Raw genomic sequence first — 20,522 nt, forward strand, 5'->3', positions numbered from 1 at the left:
ATTGTTGCTGGCCAGAAGGGCTCAGGGGAGGCAGCTGACAGCCAGCAAATTAACAACAAAGTGTTTGGCTAAAAAGAGCCCAACAGCACAAGGACCCATTGGGAAGACTGAAAAGTGGAGGCCATTAACATGGAGAGTGGGAAATCCGGTTGCTTTCAGAGGCCTGTCCAGGACGACATTGAAAAATGTTGTAAGCAGCCTCCTCATCAGCAGCTGCTGTCAATCAGCTGGTCGGGAGTTCCAGTTGCATTGTGGGTCAGCCTCATTTTGATAAATGTCACATGGCCTCAAGTAGATTTTAAACAAGGTCAGTGCACAGGCCCCTAGTGTGAGTAGGGTCGGTGCGCAGGACCCAGATATGAGCAGGGTCATTGCGCAGGCCCCAAGTGTGAGCAGGGTCAGTGCGCAGACCCCTAGTGTGAGCATAGTCGGAGCACAGGCCCCTAGTGTGAGCAGGGTTGGTGCACAGGCCCCAGGTGTGAGCAGGGTCAGTGCGCAGACCCCTAGTGTGAGCAGGGTCAGTGCGCAGGCCCCTAGTGTGAGCAGGGTCAGTGCGCAGGCCCCTAGTGTGAGCAGGGTCAGTGTGCAGGCCCCCTAGTGTGCGCAGGGTCAGTGCGCAGGCCCCAGGTGTGAGCAGGGTCAGTGCGCAGGCCCCAGCTGTGAGCAGGGTCACTGCGCAGGCCCTGAGTGTGAGCAGGGTCAGTGTGCAGGCCCCTAGTGTGAGCAGGGTCAGTGCACAGGCCCCTAGTGTGAGCAGGGTCAGTGCGCAGGCCCCTAGTGTGAGCAGGGTCGGTGCGCAGGTCCCTAGTGTGAGCAGCGTCAGTGCGCAGGCCCCTAGTGTGAGCAGGGTTGGTGCGCAGGCCCCTAGTGTGAGCAGGGTCAGTGCGCAGGCCCCTAGTGTGAGCAGGGTCAGTGCGCAGGCCCCTAGTGTGAGCAGGCTTGGTGCGCAGGCCCCTAGTGTGAGCAGGGTCGGTGCGCAGGCACCTAGTGTGAGCAGGCTCAGTGTGCAGGCCCCAGGTGTGAGCAGGGTCGGTGTGCAGGCCCCAGGTGTGAGCAGGGTCAGTGCGCAGGCCCCTAGTGTGAGCAGGGTCACTGCGCAGGCCCCTAGTGTGAGCAGGGTCAGTGTGCAGGCCTCTAGTGTGAGCAGGGTTGGTGCGCAGGCCCCTAGTGTGAGCAGGGTCAGTGCGCAGGCCCCTAGTGTGAGCAGGGTCAGTGCGCAGGCCCCTAGTGTGAGCAGGTTTGGTGCGCAGGCCCCTAGTATGAGCAGGCTTGGTGCGCAGGCCCCTAGTGTGAGCAGGGTCAATGCGCAGGCCCCTAGTGTGAGCAGGGTCGGTGCGCAGGCCCCTAGTGTGAGGAGGGTCGGTGTGCAGGCCCCAATGTGAACAGGATCTGTGCGCAGGCCCCTAGCGTGAGCAGGGTCGGTGTACAGGCCCCTAGTGTGAACAGGATCTGTGCGCAGGCCCCTAGTGTGAACAGGATCTGTGTGCAAGCCCCTAGTGTGAGCAGGGTCAGTGCGCAGGCCCCAGGTGTGAGCAGGGACGGTGTGCAGGCCCCTAGCATGAGCAGTGTCAGTGCGCAAGCCCCTATTGTGAGCAGGGTCATTGCGCAGGCCCCAGGTGTGAGCAGGGTCAGTGCGCAGGCCCCAGATGTGAGCAGGGTTGGTGCGCAGGCCCCAGGTGTGAGCAGGGTCGGTGCGCAGACCCCTAGTGTGAGCAGGGTCAGTGCGCAGGCCCCTAGTGTGAGCAGGGTCAGTGCGCAGGCCCCTAGTGTGAGCAGGGTCGGTGTGCAGGCCTCTAGTGTGAGCAGGGTCAGTGTGCAGGCCCCTAGTGTGAGCAGGGTCAGTGCGCAGGCCCCAGGTGTGAGCAGGGGCAGTGCGCAGGCCCCAGATGTGAGCAGGGACGGTGTGCGGCCTCATGTGTGCAAAGGCTGCCCCAGCTGCAATGAACGGGCAGAGCAGATGTTTGATAATCCAGGACCTTGGAACACAAGCACTGAGTCAGTGAGGAGCCCTTTCCTATGACAAATCTGCCAAGGGTATAGAGAAGCAGACACCTGCACAGTGGCTGAGAGGCTCCCAACCCAAAATCTCATACCATGAAGTCAATGCTGCTGTCTTCATTTCGGAAATATTCCATCAGCTTTTCAAACCGCACCTTCTCTCCACAGACCTGCAAGAACACAGCGAGAGTCAGTATTTATTCTTCTCTTTACTGCAATTGCCCCCTCACTAATGCACAAATTCATACATTCTTATAACTTGTTGACACAGATGAAGGAAATATATTTTTGCAGCAAGCTGTTACATTCCATAGTGCAACTTTCAAACGGGAATTGGATAAATACAATGGATAGAAAAAAAGGCAGGGTTACATTTAAAGAGCAGGGGAATGGAATTAATTGGACAGTTCCCTCGATGGGCTGAATAACCTCCTCCTGCTCCAGAAGATTCTAAAGGCTGGAATGAGTAACAGCCATTTGGCTGGATCCTGCTACCTCAACCAGCCCTTCCTCCCCTCCATGTAAAGTTCTACAAGAACTCAACCAGCTTGTATTTGTATTTATATAGGACCTTATCACAGTTTTTTTTTATTCATTCATGGGATGTGGGTGTCGCAGGCTAGGCCAGCATTTATTGCCCTTTGCCCTTGAGAAGGTGGTGGTGAGCCATCTTCTTGAACCAGGGCAATCCCTGTGGTGTAGGTACACACACAGTGCTGTAAAAAAAAAAGTGACAGCAGTGTGTACCGTCTACAAGGATGTGCTGTGGAATTCACCAAGGCTCCTTAAACAACACCTTCCAAACCCACAACCACTACCATCTAGGAGGACAAGGGCAGCAGATAGATGGGAACACCACCACCTGATAGTTCCCCTCCAAGCCACTCACCATCCTGACTTGGGAATATATTGCTGTTCCTTCACTGTCGCTGAGTCAAAATTCAGGCTCTCCCTCACTAACAGCACTGTGGGTGTACCTACACCACATGGACTGCAGCGGTTCAAGAAGGCAGCTCACCGCCACCTTCTCAAGGGCAATTAGGGATGGATAATAAATGCTGGCCTAACCAGCGCAGCCCACATCCTGTGAAAGTATAAAAAAAAAGTTCCAAAATTTTGACCCAGAGACAGGGAAGGAACAGTGATATATTTCCAAGTCAGGATGGTGTACGGCATGGAGGGGAACTTCCAGGTGGTGGTGTTCCCATCCATCTGCTGCCCTTGTCCTTATAGATGGTAACAGTTGTGGGTTTGGAAGGTGCTGTCTAAGGAGCCTTGGTGAGTTCCTGCAGTGCATCTTGTAGATGGTACACACTGCTGCCACTGTGTGTCGGTGGTGGAGGGAGTAAATGTTTAAGGTGGTGCTTGTGGTGCCAATCAGGCAGGCTGCTTTGTCCTGGATGGAGTTGAGCTTCTTGAGTGTTGTTGGAGCTGCACTCATCCATTACACTCCTCAGGATGTTCCAAGTCACTTTGCAACCAATGGATTATTTTGAAGTGCAGTCATTATTATTTCTGTAGATACACATGCAAACAAATTTGCCCTTAGCACTATCCCTCAAGCAGCATTCTCTCTAACTAATCCAATGTTAATTAAACATATCTACCAATGCCTCCATTATTCCAAATTCTCTGTCTATGTCTTTTATTCATTCATGGATATGGGTGTTGCTGCCACAGCTGCATTTATTGAAGGTGACATTATGGGCCCATTCTCATCCAGCTCCCAGTGCTGGTCACAGTGAGAGAATGGCAAGGTCATACTAAACCATTGCTTCCTGGTCTGGCTCTTGGAGTATTTAATAAATTGTGCAAAAGGGGGAACAACTGCAAAGAAAATGTTAAATGAATGAAAGTGTTAATTCAGACTGTTGAATGTTTATGGTGAGTCAGTGGAGGGCTCGGTGAGTGGTTCAACTCTTGAGCTTAAAGCGCTGCGGAAGTGATTTTAGCTCTCCGGCTTTCTGTGCACCCGAGTCATTGCAGTATAGGAACTGAGAGCATCATTTAAAGCAGAAGTGAAAACACCTGTAATGAATTGGACCTGGAAGAGGACAACACATGGAAACATCAAACTGTCCTTTCTCCGCCTCCCACAACCCTTTTTTTGGTGGTTGAAACTACACTGAGCTCCTTTTGAAGCAAACATAACACTTCACAAGAATTTCTCCTAGAACTGTTGTAACAAAACATGTTTAAAATAAAAGAATTAACAGGAGGTGAATGGCTTTCAGTGTCAGGAGCACAGACACTTCTCATTAGGAAGTGGAGGTTGAGAGGAGATTAGATCACGGAATCAGGCAGTACTGAACGAGGCCATTCAGCCCATTGTGTCTGTGCCAGTTCTTTGACAACTATCCAATTAGTCCCTTTCCCCTGCTCTTTCCCCATCATCTTATAGTTTCCCTCTCACCTCTGGTGCAAAACATTTTCAGGTTCAATGGGCTCAAACAGCCTGAGTTTGTTTGAGCTCAAACCCATTTGATAGAGGGTTTCAAAGTTATGAAGGGTTGTGATCAGGTAAAGCAGGGACAGTTATTTCCATTGCAGTGAGTTAGTAACAAGAGATGACATTTATAACATCAGCAAAAGAATGATGAGAGAAGGAGAAGGCTGGGAGAAAATTCTTGATGCAGCAGGTTGCTCAGAACGAGGAATGTTGAACCAGAAAGAATGATGGAAGCAGAATCCATAGACCGGGAATTTCTTTGCAAATACACCTGTTCCACTTCCTTGACCTCATCAGATTTGCATGAATTGAGCTGGCCAGTGGAGGAGAGGGAGGCTATTCCAGGATGTCCCTAGCCATAAAAGATTTTAAAACAAAAGGGACATGTTACGTCTTCTGGTTCCCATAAGTTAGAAATAATCACACTTTAGACTCAAAATGCTGGAGCTTCACCGAGTGTATTTCTTGCTGCTCTCCATGTGGCTGGTGGACCGATACATTGTTACTCGGCACATGACTGCAGTGCACAGTAAAATGTGGGATATATATTCATATTACAATTAGTTCCTGGCTCTTTATGAATAATATAACAACATAACCATGGATAATATTAGAAAAGGAAAAATGGACAAGGTGCATTGGGAAGAAATATCTCCTCTTCAGAGAGCTGGCAGAGGCTCGATGGGCCAAATGACCTCATTCACTGCTATAAAGTTCCACAATGTCTTTGTGCAAACAGCAGCCAGGAGAATTTCTTTTGACTGGAATTTGATATGTGTTGATCTCGAAAAGAGCATTAGCTGACTGGATATTTGCCGGGCCTTCACTCACCTGAGCACTCAGAATGTTCCTTTGCTTTAATGGTTGCGGTATATCATAATTTAATTATTAATAAGATTAAAGAGCACCCCATACCAAAAAATCAAAATGTTTGAATGCTTGACTCATAGAGTGTTAAACCTCAGCAGGACTGTCTTTTGCTCAAACCCCTCCCTATACCTGCTGTGACTGATGTGGGTCAAAGTTGAAGTGCCGTGTGGAATTTAAGCAGACCATCATGAGGGTGGGGGTGGAGGGATAGGAACAGAGGTCCATTGGCATCTCAGTGAGGTAATCACAGAATGGCACTGATATTGACCATCCATCATTGCCCACCCTCAGTGGGTGGGGTGAGGAGGAAGAGATGTTGAAGAGATAAATAGCACCAGGATTCGGATAAAGATTAAGGCAACCACTATGTCCCAAACAACATGGTGACATGTTTTGAGATCTGCCTGAATATGGCAGACCCTCACTTTTAATATTCCCCTGACCACCTCCAACAAGTTGCACTTATAGCTTTAGCATTGTAAAATATCCCAAGGTGTGGCAGAGCAGAGCTACCAGACAAATTTTGACACCTAAGGACAGATTAAGGCCGCTACCCGACAATATTCTTCCCCTCCTCTTTGCTGTACATTCTATGTAATTCTGAAGGTGTTGAATCAGATAATATTTCCTCTTTGTTTTTACTCTGCGAATGAGCAAGCTACCAGCTCTAATGATAGCAATAAATGTGAAAGCATTTGTTTAACCAGGACAAGCTGAAACAATGACTGAGGTGATTATGAGCTTGGCACTCAGTTACCTTCAGGATCATTACACCTCTTACCACCGTTAATCACAGCTGTTAATCCATTTTTAACAAGTTCTGCTGCAAATCCTTCACAGTAAGTCCGCGCAGAAGAGGGGCCCACACTGTCCTGAAAGCTATTCTACTCTCCGCAAGCCCAAAGACACTGGGCGCAGATGGAAAACAGTTTCTACACACAGCTATCAGTAGGGGGAGCTGTTGCTCATTGTTAATAAATAAATGTCGGTCTGTTTGAGATGACTAACTAGCCACAACCGTGGCCTTGGCGACGCTGTTTGTAGCCACCTGTATTCATTTTCACACACACACAACACAGATAAGTGGACATTTACTTATCGAACACCTATCGTTATTCAGTGACCAAGGAAGCAAAGCGCACACAACAATCAAAAACCACTTGGGCCTGAATTCTACCCTCGGGTGTGGCCAGAAGCCGATGTAAAGCCCGCTCCCGGCCGAGTTTGCGCTGAGAACGCGATCTTACGCCAATTAAGGCCCACCCAACGTGCAACGCAACCGCTGGATGTGTTTTCCACGCGCAGGGGGGTGGGAACGCGTCGGATGCTGAGTCCAATAGGGACCCGGTGGGATGTTCAAAAACGGAAGAGGCCGCTCCCTGGAGGCTGCCAGGAGTTGTGGGGAGCAGTTTTGAAGCAATCCAGGAAGTGTCCTGGTGTGCAGTCATGGCCTCAGCACCTAGTGGTTGTGGAAGGCGGGAGGGCAAGTCAGGTGGGCCACTCTGCACCCCCCACCCCCGCCCCCCCCCCCCACCATTTCTCAGATGAGTGCCTGGAAGTGCTGGTTGAGGAGGTCAGTGCCAGGCGGCGTATCTTAATGCCCAGGGAAGGCAAGAGAAAGCCACCCTACCTGACCAAGAAGACCTGGACAGCGGTCGTCGCCCAGGTCAGTGCACCGCATGTGGATTCAGTGCTGCAAAAGGTTCAATGATCTGCTGCGGTGAGCAAGGGTAAGTGCAGAGATGGCATGGACCTGTGTCGGGTGCCCGTTGCTCGGAACGTTCAGAGGTCTAAGAGTGTGATGCCAACTGGCACTGAAGCCCTGCCCTGCCAAGGCTGGGATGTCAGCACGACTGCCCTCAGTGCATTGCAGGGTGAGATGTGGTACAGTGACATGGCCCAGCTAATGCCCGGGTAGGAGGGAGGGAACCAGGAAAGGATCTTCAGGGAGACGGAGCAATAATGAGGTTTTCTATTTTTTCCCTGTCAGGAGAAGAGCAGTCATAACACTGCGGGGTGCCGCAGAACGGGCGGAGGAGTGTCAAATCTGTGCCTCCTCGCAAAGCACGAGAAGCGACGCACTGGAGCTGGAATGTCACCGGCCAGCCCACTCCTCCGGTCACGATGAGGCAGGGGTCTCGGATGCAGCTAAGAGCACAGGTGATAGATACGTGTGTGGTGGGTACTGGGAACATAATGGGCTCCTCTCATCAGAACCTGAACTGTCGTAGCCAGAGAGCCTGCTGAAGCTCCAATGCAGATGGTACCCTGCAGCAGGTCTCCACTGACTCCTCAGCCCACTGAGCATGCATGGTGACTATGGGGATTGAATGTACTGGTCTTCTGCCTTCCTCTCACAGATGAGCCATCCACAGGAGCTGCCGGAGACCCTAAGGACCTCCCATTGAGCTCTGAGGAAGACATCACACCTGCACCAGTCTCTCTGAACCAGGCACTAGCGCAGATACCCACACATCAGTGGGCATTAGATCTTTGGCTCCACAGGTAATCTTCTTATCGTGTCCACGGACAGTCTATACATGGCCCAGCCAGAACTGGACACATTTTTGCACCTTGTTGTTGAATTTGGCAGGATCTGCAACAGTGCAGGGTTCCTCTAGCGATAGACATTGCAAGAGATGTATAGTCTGTGGCTTAGTTCCACATTCACAAGTTGTCGGGCAGGTTGTATATCCCCATTTGCTTAGTGACACCTTTGAATGACCTACACCAGTCCTAAATCTGTTAAGGCACTTCCAGGTAATTGTAATTAGCTCCTGGGGGAAGGCTTTCATCTGGTAGAATTTCCATCGCTGGGGGTTGTTCGAGACTGGCGAGCTGGTCTTTCCACAAGGCGATGCGGGCTTCAGATGGGGTTGATTGTAATGGAACAACACTGTTCATGAAGCTCTTCCTTGACTTTAGGTGGCTGGGTGTAGGTGTATGACCATGTAGAGGGTGTCTCTCCTCTGATGTTTGATGGAGTCACTCTTTCTTGCTGGCTACCGTTCTCCTTATATCAGGGGGAGCGATACCCTCCAGGATATATAGGCTGTTGGTGTTTGTTGGTTTTAAACAACCTGTGAAAGGTCGGCAGCTTGCATTCAGAACAGCATCCATCTTCTTAGCATGAGTAGATCTTTCCCATGCAGGGCAGGCGTATTCAGCAGTGGAATAGCAAAGAGCAAGTGCACTGGTTCGCTATGTTTTTAAGCTTGCTCCCCATTTTGTGTTAGTGAGCTTATTCAGGATGTTGTTTTGTGCGCTCACTTTTGCCTTTGTCTTTTCGATGTGGTTCTTGAAGGTGAGGCTTCTGTCAAGGGTGACTCCTAAGTAGATAGGGTGCTCGCAATGTGCCAGTGTTGCTCCACACCAGGTTACTTTAAGCTGGCGTTTGGCTTCACGGTTTCTGAGGTGGAATGCACAAACTTGGCCACAGGGAATGCACAGCGGTGAGGGCACATCACACTTGCATGAGGAGCTGGCACAGGCAGAGAGGTCCCAGGGAGCCGACAGTGGGAGCACAGCTGGAGACCAGGACCATGCTGTGTCTGAGGCAGATGATGGGACTCTGGAGTCGTCCATCAGGCGATAGATACTGGGTGTCCAGTGGGACGGGCGGAGAGAACTGGCGGAGATCCATGAGGGTCTGCGTGCCATGGTCTCCATCATGGAGGGGTCCATGCGGAACATGAGTCCTGTGTTGACCCTTAACACCAAGTGCAGAGCCTCCTCCATAGAGAGGTTGGCGACTCTCATTGAGAGGCAAACTTCAGCGGCAGACTCAAAGGTACCTGGGGTTGCACCCGGACCTACAAACCCTCGCAGGCAATGACCTCAGGAGGTCACTGCCAGTGTGAGCTATGGATGAGGCACCTAGTCTCTCTGCTGAGTGCCTGTCCATCATTGGTGAGCAGGGAGGTGCAAACACCCCTCACACTGGCAGACAAGATGCCTGTTGTCTTTGTGGGCTCCTCTCAGGGCACTCTGGAAGAGGGCACCAGCTCCTCCGTCCTTCTGCCAGTAGCCGCTGCATCTGGCGATGCCGTGACGACTGAGGAGTGCCCAGCCATGGGGCTGGACGCACCCTCTGAGGCGGAGCCGGCTTAGGATCCAGCGGCCAGAGGACACCCGCCAAGGTCATCAGGGCCATTGGGACAGCAGAGTCAGCAGCTGCCTCCAACACCACTGTCAGCGAGGGGGAGGGGTACCAAGACGCAGCACCCACGGGCGTAAGTTGAAGGCACCTTGAGCACAACAGGAGTGTGTCATGGGTGACATTATTTGAGTGAATTATTTTGACATTTTTGTTAGGGATGGATACTTTCTTTGTTCATATGAAGTAACATAAACATTTATTTGATGTAAATGGGCTGAGTTGTCTGTGTGGTTTGAATAGGTGCCAATGCATCACCGGCTTGTAAAAGTACAGCGCTGTGTGGTGCTGGCGTACTGGGCTGTGTTCTCATTTATTGAAGGTTAGCAAAGGAGACAGAGCCATTGGCTTGACGAGGCATCGTGGCCATGGATGCCTGGCTGAAGGTTCGCTATATCAAAGCATCCTTGGTGTCCCTGCCTCCAAGAGGGTTCCTGTCCTCTGCCTTGAGGTCCTCACCCTGCACCTCCCCAGGCTCTTCCTCTGATCCATCACTTGAGTCATCTTCCTTGACCTGTAGAGCTGCCTTGCTTTCCTCAGCCTCCAGTGGCTCTCCACCTGACAGCGCCAGGTTGTGCAGGGCGCAGCATGCAGCGACTATGAGGAAGACATGTCTGGAGGTTACTGCAATGCTCCCCCTGATCGGTACAGGCATCTGAAGCACATCTTCAGCAGCTCGATGGTCCTCTCCACCACCAGCCTTGAGGAGGTATGACTCCTGTCGTATCTCTCCTCGGCATCAGGTCTTGGGCGCTGGAGTGGGATCATCAGCCACCTCTTCAAGGGATAGCCCTTGTCAGCCAGGAGCCATCCATCCACTCGTGCAGGAGCCATGAACAGCCTCGGTACCTGTGAATGCTATAAGATGTAAACATCATGTGAGCTCCCAGGGTAACGGGCACAAACTTTGAGAACCTGTGTTCTGTGGTCACAGACAATCTGAATGTTATTGTGTGGACTCCCCTTGGACCCCCCTTTCTGTTTACGAAAGCTCCCGGCTCACCTGCTGGCACCTTGATGGCCACATGAGTGCATCTATTATACCTTGAGCACAGGGGAACCCAGCCATCACAGTGAAGCCTCGTGCTCTCTCCCCCTGGCTCACCTCGTCTGTCCAGAAGTGCATGAACATGCGGACATTCTAAAGATAGCATCGGTCACGAGCTGTGCGGCTGATTGAGAAACCTGCACAGATCCCCCATTGACACCTGGAAAGAACCGGAGGCATCGAAGTTGAGGGCCATTGTGACCTTCAAAGGCACAGGCATGGGGTGTCTGCCCATGCAGTTGGAGGTGATTTCCTGATCTATTATGTGGCATATTGTTGTCACTATGTCACTGGAGAGGCAGAGCCTCCCGCAGCACTAGACCTCGGACATTTGGAGGTAGTTGGAGCGCTGCCTGAACACTCTTGCCGCTGGGTAGTGGCCTCTTCGGCGGGCCCTCCTGCCTTGGCCTCCCTGCTGGCCCTGCACCAACTGAGCCCGTGCCTCTCCTCTTAAAGGTCTGTCCCTGGGATGTTGTCCATGCTCACCTGGCCTCCTCTACCTCCTGCTCCTCTCTTCCGCTTCAGAAGAGGATCCCCGAGTGGAATACACTGTCCCCATTAGATGGGATGTCAGAGGGGCAGTGCCTTGAAAATGAAGGAACACTGTGCTGCAATACTCAGGAGAACTTTCCAGGGAAGATGAGGACCTGAGTTGCTGGAAAGGCAGACCTAACAATGAAATAAGTTGCCAAGAAACTCTGGGACAATTCTGTACTCACACAGCAAAGAACTGGCAATGACGGAGAAAGTGCTGCTGCTTCTTTTATCCCACCCGTGGATGAGGGAATGATTAAAACGTGATTTCCACCCATCCGATTTGCTCATGCGATGAGTTAAGAATTGCACGGGCAACATAAAATTGCGGTCATTTGACTTTTTAACGACCTTAATTGGTCCTCTAATTGTCGGCGGGCCCTGCTCTGACTCCTGCGCGCGCCAATCTCAAAACCGTACGCGTGTGGGATGATGTCAGGATTCACGCCCGACGTCATTTCGCACAATTTTACAAACGTTCAGGTCGGGCACATGCCTGACCTCAGCACGCAAGTTGACGGCCTTGGACTCCCTGCTTAATTTTGTCTTGTCATTTACCAACTTGCCAAACATCGAGGTTAAACATCGCATGCTGCGCAAATATGTGCATTGAGATCACAGGACCAATCACGGTACCTTTTGTTCGTTTTTTATTTGCTAATTGGAAATTTGACACATCTGGATTCCCAATTCGCCACATGTGGCTATTGGAAGGAGAAATCTTCCCACAAGCTAGCCATTGTTGTGGGAGGTTAATTTAGGAATATTCCCCAGCAACAGGAGTCACAGCATGACTTAGGCCACTTCTACTCCAAGAGGTCCCACAATATAAAATTGTAGTTAAGAAAATAAAGTGACCATAAGACCATAAGAACCAGGAGCAGGAGTAGGCAATTCAGCCCCTCGAGCCTGCCCCGCCATTCAATACGATCATGGCTGATCTAATTTCGGCCTCAACTCCAATTTCCTGCCCTCTCCCCATAACCTTTCAACCCGTTACTAATTAAAAATCTGTCTATCTCCTCCTTAAATTTATTCAGCGTCCTGGCATTCACTGCATTCTGCGGTAGTGAATTACACAGATTCACAACCCTTTGAGAAAAGTAATTTCTCCTCATTTAAATCTACTACCCCTTAACCTTAAACTAAGGCCTCTCATTCTAGAATGCCCCACAAGGGGAAACATCTGCTCCACGTCCACTTTGTCTATCCCATCTAGCATCTTATATACCTCAATTAGATCTCATCTCATCCTTCTAAACTCTAGTGAGTATAGGCCTAAACTGCTCAATCTCTACTCATAAGACAAGCCCTGCATCTCTGGAATCAATCTAGTGAACCTCCTCTAAACTGCCTCCAATGCAACTACATCCTTCCTCAAGTAAGGGGACCAAAACTGTGCACAGTACTCCAGGTGCAGTCTCACCAATGCCTTGTACAGTTGCAACAACACTTCCCAGCAACAGGACCATGTCCCAGCTGAATTGATTGTTCCAAGCAGTTCATAATTCTCAACTTGCTGTGGAACCCGGTTACATGTCCGCAGCTAGAGAGCATTTGCCTGGAGATCTGGGGGATTAGCTGACACTATTGGCTTAGGAGTCTCACTGTTACTGCTCCTAGCAATTTGGTAGATCCTGATTGATTGTTCTGGGGTACCACATACTTCTTGAGACTCACACTGTGTAACAGTATACTGTAATTACAAACCAAAACACACTAAATATGTAAGTGGGCAGATCAAGGATGGATCAAATGGGATATGGTTAAGTATGAGGTACTGCCACTAGAGAAGTGCTCCATGTACGGGACTGGATGAACGAAGCTAAGGATAAATTAAAAAAAAGCGTTTATTGATAAACATGATATTATACCTGCGAAGCATCAAACTAATTGAATGCTAAACTGTTACCCAGCACCGAGTACAAGTTGGAAGATGTGGGGAGACAGTGGTAGTGATAACGTCACTCAAATGGGAAGCCAGAGGCCGAGGCGAACGCTTTGGGGACATGGGTTCAAATCCCACCATGGCAGCTGGTGGAATTTAAATTCATTTAATTAAATCTGGAATATAAAGCTAGACTCAGTAATGGTGACCATGAAACTATCGTTGATTGTTGTAAGAACCCATCTGGTTCACTGATGTCCTTTAGAGAAGGAAATCCCTTCCCCCTTACTGTTTCAGGCTTACATGTGATTTGTAACTCCAGACCCACAGCAATGTGGCTGATTCATAACTACCCTCTGAAATGGCCGAGCAAACCATTTAGTTCAAGGGCAATTAGGGATGGGCAACAAATGCTGGCTTTGCCAGCAACACCCACATCCCATGAAAGAATGAATTTAAAAAATGTTACAATCACATTTGACATAGCTGTGGGTGCTGCGTCCCATTCAATGAGACACTCAGGGTCAATAAGACATGATGGAGTCATTCAAATACCACAGATGGTTTTCCAGAAGAGTCAATCCAGAGAACTGGGGCATGTGGAAGGAATGAGGAAACTGGAGCTTTTGAGCCACGAAAGGAGAAAACCGAGAGGTGATCTAATTAATTTATCAGATAGTAAACAGTCTAGAAAAGGTGAGTCAGGGCCCCTATTTGAACTCCAAGGGAGGAGTAGGGGTCACAGGGTCAAATAGAGGAAAGAACAAAATTCAGGATTGATGTTAGAGTATTTGTCTTCACGTAAGGAATGATCTACACATGGGATGGTCTCCTAAGTAGGGATTTGACGAAAACCCAGGAATCATTTAGGAAAGAAGTTGGAAAGAGAGAAGGATTGAAGAGTTTCTTTCTGGATGGATGAACTAGGATGGGTTAAATGGCCTTCCTGATCAATACCTATCTTGTCATTAAGGGGAAACACCCACTATCATAACCTAAAACACACCAAGAAAATGACAAACACTTTACTATAAATAACAGAGAAACTGAGACGCTAAGAATGGAGTGCGGTACACACTTCCTTTGTTAAAACTAGGCTAAGACTTACTGTGAGAAAATGCGCTGAAACAGATTCTTTACATTCACAATCCCCTGACTAAGCTGCTATGCGACTGTGTAGTATTATCAATCACACTAATAGAAAGAAGAGATAAAGCTATCAATCTCTCCAGGAATGCCCGAGTCATCAAAAACAGTAAAATTTTTTATGTGTGCCATGTTTTGTGTTGGTTTATTTTGCTTATGAGAAAGAAAGGTGATATTGCTTTGGAATGAGTCCTATTCTATCAGCCTCAAGCACTTCCAACTCTGTCAGCGGGTCCAACTCCCTCTACATTGCTGCAATAATGGCCACCCTTACAGAATACTATTAACTGAAGGTGACCAACATTCCTGTTGACCAATTTTATTAACCGTAGAAAACGACATGCGAATGGCCAAGGCAATGATGCAGGGCACTAGCAAGGTGGTGGAAAATTGTATAGGAGTGAATAGGGAGTAAGAGGATTGGCTTTTAAAAGCAGGCAGATTGTATCAGAGTGGGAAAGAGTGAGTGGCTACGAGGGGCGAGGAGGGGTTGAGGGAGAAGAGCAAGGCTGGTGAAGATGATGTTGAATATATCGGACACTCTGGGGGTAAACCAGCTCTCAACATTTTATATAACGGCAAGTATGCTCGGATAAAGTCATTGGTCTGGATTTCTGGGGTGGGGTGGGGTGGGGGATTGTGGATTGCTCCCTGGGAAGGAAGTTTGGCCTCGAAATTCTTTTAGAAATTCTGCCCCACAGCTATAACATGCTGAAGTCAGGTTAAACAGGCCGAGAGTTGGAATTCCGCCCCCCAGAGGACAGGAAGTCCCACCCTTGAGAGCTGCCAGCTAATCTGATTGGCCATTACCTCTAGTAGATCCAGCAGCACTAGAACTCATTCGTCACCTCTGAGGCTGCAAGGAGGTCCCGGGGAGAAGATCATGGTGACCGGAGCCAGGTAGGTCCAGGGATTTTAGGGTGGGTTGGGATTGGAGAGCCTGGGAAGGGAGTTGGGGGTGGGGGGTTGCGAGGTGGGTGGGGGGTGAGTTTTGGAGGGCAGGAGTGGGGGAATTAGGGGGTGGTGTCATCTTGGGAAGGCATGCCCCTGATGCGCATAGGGCACTCCCTGATTGATGTGCCCGTCCTTCTTCCCTGCCTATTCAAAGGAACCATTTTGAAAACAGCTATTGTGCTCTGGCTGGCCTGCCACTGCCCAGTGTTTGCTGGCAGTGGAGTTGGACTGAGGCCCTTAATTGTTACTTAATTGGGCAGTTAAGGGCCTCAATAGGCCAAAGGGTGGGTAGCCTAGTGGGTGCCTTACCCAGCCCCCGTTATTATGGGGAACAGGTCAGGGTGGGCAGGAAGGAGGTGGGCTGGGCACCTGACATATTTTAAATGCCACCCTGATTGATAACACACCCAACTGGGTAGGGGGTGGGGGGGTGGCGGGCAGAGGTGTTGGCTAAAATCCAGTCCATTGTGTTCACTGTTCCAACACATTTGTTAACTCATTTAATATAAGTAGATTAATACAGAGGAATTTCTGACAAACATGGTAATGCATCAATTCTGGATACAGAGAACATTTCAACTGGTAACCTTTGCGCTAAACAGAACAAAATGGCGTAACAATATATAATTATCAAAACCAGGGCCTGAATTTCGGGCTTGGCGTCTGCACCAATTCGATGGGCCCGGAAGCAGATGCGAAATGCGCTTCCGCTCGCGATCGGCCCCCAAACGCAAGTTCACACCGGCTGTCCAATTAACAGCCAGCCAGCGTGAAACGTGCACTGAGAAGGCCTCAGCGCCGCCGAGGGGGGAGGGGAGAGAGCGGGCGCCAGCAGAAGTGAGGGTGTGGGTGGGCGCTTCTCGAGAGCTCCCTGAAAGCAGAGAGCTGCGGTGGAGCTGCCTCAGGGAGCTACAGGGCTGCACAGATTAAATGACAAGAGAAAAATGCACCAAGTTGTGTCTGTGCAGCACATTCAAGCACCTGAGAAGAGAACTCAAAAATCATCAGTCTCCAGATATCTTTTTTTATTATATTAAACACCGGACATTTCATCCCGCCCTTGGATGAGGTTTCGTTAAAAACGGCCTGCCTACCCGCTTGTCCACGCAACGAGTACAAAATCGCACAGGCAACGTAAAATCGTGGACAGTAGGGTTTTTAATGGCCTTAGTTGGCCCTTTAATTGTCGGCGGGTACCGCTCTGACTCCCACGCGCACCCACCGACCTCGGCATTGCTCGCCTGATGTCATTTCATGCAATTTCAAGTGTGCTCGGGCCTGGTGTGTGCACGCTGGTCCGATCAAAGTGAAATTCTGGCCCAGGAGATTCTGGTTATTTGGGATTTCTGCCATCAGTGGATTATGGAAAGGTGGCAGAGTTATTGGATTTGTTCAGGTGCCTGATGCCAGAAGAACTGACCAACACTTCCAGGTTTTTTCAGAAATCTTTTATAATGTGAAACAAATTGATCAGTGTGTAAAATGGACCAGATCACCGATGTCTTTCCTAACTGACTGTAACGTTTGAGAATGGGAGCCAAAAGAAATGCGAAGAGATGAACTTGAATTGTCACGCCCATCACTCCATGCGGAGTGTTTCTAACAGAGAATGGGACAGCCAGCTGAAAGCAGTTCGAGGTCGTTTCCCCCAATTGTGCCAGAATGAGAAACAGAGCATTGTTCTATTGGGTACAGCAGTCAGAGTTTTTTTTTAAAGATTACTTATTTATGATGTTTATTGTCCCATTTTCTCAAAAAATCTTGGTGAAAATGTCCATAACCAATTACTTCGACAACAGCTTCAGCTGGCAACAGTTTTGAGGATCTGTTATTGTAATCTTACTGCGTCATGCTCAGATTCCAAAAGTGCAAGCACATCTCCCTCACGGGCCGGTCCTTCCACATTTCGAATGATGGATCGGTTGCTGTCATCCATAAATTCCACACGGGCCTAATACACTGCCCCTGGGATCCCGTCCTTCCAGGAACTTTAGTAACCTGGGGCCAGTTTGACGGACTGAGCCCATGGACCCTCCGTGATGGTGATGGTGGTGGTGGTGGAGAAGGAAGCCAACTGCACCTGGTATCCCCAGGCAGTCTCCCATCCAAGTGCTAACCAAGCCTGACTCTGCTCAGCTTCTGAGATCACTTGAGATCGGGCGTTTTCAGGCTATCGTGGCTACAGGCGACAGCAGTTAGTGGCTGTGCACTCATCAAAGTCAGCTCACTGTTTGACAATTGTGAACCTCCCGTTTCTCCCAAGCCTTCTGACAGTGTGTGCTTGTGTTAAGAAACAGCTTCATGGGCCGTGTTGGGCCTCCACACCTCACACCGGTGCTCGGTTTTCATGTGGTGGCCTTAACAGTGTGACTCCGAGCACCCACTCCTCTCACTGCATACCTGGCTCTCTGGCTGCAGCCTCTGGTCATCAAATCCCCTCTCTCACACACCAGCCACACGTCGGGATCCGGCCGATTCAGGCAGCTCCCTGAGAACAGTTTTAGGAATGAGGTTGTTAAGATCAGCCGAAGTTCCGCACTCCCAGAATCCTCGGGTCAACAGCCTGCTTTAAGACTGGCGCTCACCATACTGCCCCACCCACCCCCATTTAAAATGGGGGCCTAAATATCATCAGTCTGTTTGACCAGGGGGAAATTCATATCGGAGATCATGAGTTGCTATCAAGTTGCTATCGGGAATGCAGTCTATTTATTTTTTTCCCTTCAGTAGGGATACGAAAGATTAGTTACCTTACCCCTCACCACCACATCTCACCGTGGAACAAGAGATGATACAGGGATGCTGCCGATCTGTGTGGCTCAGCCCCACTACACAAGGTACAATTACACCTTCGATCACAGGGGAAATTCCTTTAAATAATAAGTTGGGTTAATGCTATTATAATTGCTTATGGAGCACTAACACAGTGAAACACTAGGCTATCTGACCTGCAGTTCCCTGACATTGAAGAATCCCAGCTTTCATTACGAATCAGACTGTTAAATGCACTGGCTCAATCCATTCAAAATTATTCAGCTCTTTGCTCGTCACGGTTTCCCTGTGTAATTGTAGTTCGTGAGAATGCAACCTGACAACAGACAACCTGAGCACTGAACACCAAACCTCCTCCACAGATAGTGTCTAAGCAACTTTCAGATGAGCCTGCTTCACAATCTCATTATCAGCCTCGCACCTCATCTGTATTGCACACCAGATGGTGCTAAATGCAGCTGCTCTTGGCACCGATCCCCTCATTCACATCAGCTCCAAGCCGTGACTGGAGAGCGTTTTGTCTACTGGAACCCAGAATGTGCTAGAACTTTCCATGCCTAGTCTTAATTCAGTTTGTTGCAGTGGGTATAAAGTCTACTTTTTCTAATGGAAGCAGAAGGTTCTCCCACCTATTGCCTTTTCCATTTACCATTTCACATTCCTTTCATTCCACTCTTCTTTTCTCTATATTCTGCTATTCCCTTGCTCTCGATTCATTCTACTTTTCATTCCCTTCCTCTTCCAGCGTGTAGGGAGATACTTGAAAATGTTAATACTTATCATTTTCTTACAATATACACCAGCATCAGGCAGCAAAAACACTGGAGGGGACTACAGGGTAAGGGAGGGAATCATACAGATGTTGTTCTAGTTTTAGTCAAAGGAGCTATAAAGCTGGCCAGCAGTATAAATGGAGCAGCCCCATTGAAACTATTCTCTTGATCAAACACTGCATCCAGGCTAAAACAGCAAGTACCAAAGAAGCTCAAGGTTATCAGCCTTGGTGTCACAAGATGATGGGCTTAAGCCCTACTTCAGGATCTTAGGCACACTGCTTAGGTGGACATTCTGTGCTGCTAAGGGAGTGCTGCATTGTGGGCAATATCCGATAAAGATATTAAACCAAGGACTCATCTGCCCAATCTGCGGGGAGTTCTCTCAGATGTCCTGACCCACAATCGTCCCTCAATCCAAGTCCCCAAAACAAATCGACTAATGATTTAACAAATTTTCTGCTTGTGGGATCTTGCTGCTTAAGGATCGACTTCAATATATATAATGACGAATGCCCATAATTTACACCCAACCATGAGGAACATACATGATTTTCTTTACGAAAGTAAGCCCTCAGCCTCTGGACACAATTTAATGCCCTCCGCTGTGGTGAGTTTGGCGTTGGAGCGGGCATGTATTCAGGCAGGAGGGTGGCGGTTGGAGACCCCACCACCTCCCTGCTTCTGCCCCGAAGAAGTCTGTGATGGGAAGCCCGTGGATGGCCTTGCTGCCGTGATGCCAATTGAAGCCATTAAGTGGGCGATTAATGACCACTGAGGGCCTCATCTCACTGCCGCTGGTGTTCGCCCAGCAGTGGGCCGAGGTCTCACCATACAGGAAGTCTGAAAAGCAAACTCCATTGGTGTTGCCTGAGGGCATCCAGGGTGGGAACCATCATTCAAAGCCACTTAGTGCCTGATCAAGGGACCCAGCATTGGGGCGGGGGAGTCCACTGAGAACCACCTCCACCCCCCACCCCTCGCCCTTGCTGCCAACCCCTGTTCTCCTTTTGCCCTGCAACCCCCACCATCCATCTCCTTCCTGACATTACTCACCTGTGCCTGGATCCCTCAGCGATCCTGGGCTTCAGGTAGGTGTAGTACTGACAGCAACCACCATCCTCCCAGTGGTGCTGCCCAGCAATGAAGAACTGTCTGCTTCTGATTGGCCCCAATTAAATACCGCCGTCTGTGTGTGATACATTGAAAGATTGCCTTTTTTGGGTTGGAAGATTTTTTAAAATTCATTCGCAGAGAGTGAGCATCACTGGCAAGATTGTCACACCTAGCACAAAGGAAGATGGTTGTGGTTATTGGAGGTCAATCATCTCAGCCCCAGGACATTGCTGCAGGAGTTCCTCAGGGTAATGTCTGAGGCCCAACCATCTTTAGTTGCCTCATCAATGACCTTCCCTCCATAATAAGGCCAGAAGTAGGGGCACTTGCTGATGATTGCAGTGTTCAGTTCCATTTGCAACTCCTTAGATAACAAAGCACTCCGTGTCCATATGCAGCAAGACTTGGACAAAATTCTGGCTTGGGTTGATAAATGGGAAGTAACATTCATGCCACACTAGTGCCAGACAATGTCCATCTCCAACAAGAGAGAGCCTAACCACCATCCCTGTGACATTCAATGACATTATCATCGCTGAATCCACTGCCATCAACACGCTGATTACCATTGGCCAAAATCATAATTGGACCAGCCACATAAAATTGTGGATACAAGAGAAAATCAGAGGCTGACAATTCTGCAGTGAACAACTCACCTCCTGACTCGACAAAGCTTTTCCACCATCCATTAGACACAAGTCAGGGTTGTGACTGAATACTCCCTAATTGCCTGGATGAGTGCAGTTCCACCATTGAAAACAAAGCAGTCTGCTTGATTGGCACCCTATCTACTACACTAAACATTTACTCCTTCCACC

The 20,522-nt window shown here is 49.3% G+C and overlaps 1 protein-coding gene across 3 annotated transcripts in view; it reads right to left on the reverse strand.

The window, feature by feature from the left end:
- Positions 1-20,522, reverse strand: part of fmnl1a (formin-like 1a) — a 283,407-nt gene that overhangs the window by 65,668 nt on the left and 197,217 nt on the right. For all 3 annotated transcript variants that reach the window (XM_041173399.1, XM_041173402.1, XM_041173400.1), the window contains one exon: positions 2,094-2,168. In XM_041173399.1, coding sequence (XP_041029333.1) covers positions 2,094-2,168 — 75 coding nt within the window. The remainder of the gene's footprint in view (positions 1-2,093; positions 2,169-20,522) is intronic.

The sequence above is a fragment of the Carcharodon carcharias genome, chromosome 23 (genome assembly GCF_017639515.1).
Source record: "Carcharodon carcharias isolate sCarCar2 chromosome 23, sCarCar2.pri, whole genome shotgun sequence".
NCBI lineage: Eukaryota > Metazoa > Chordata > Chondrichthyes > Lamniformes > Lamnidae > Carcharodon > Carcharodon carcharias.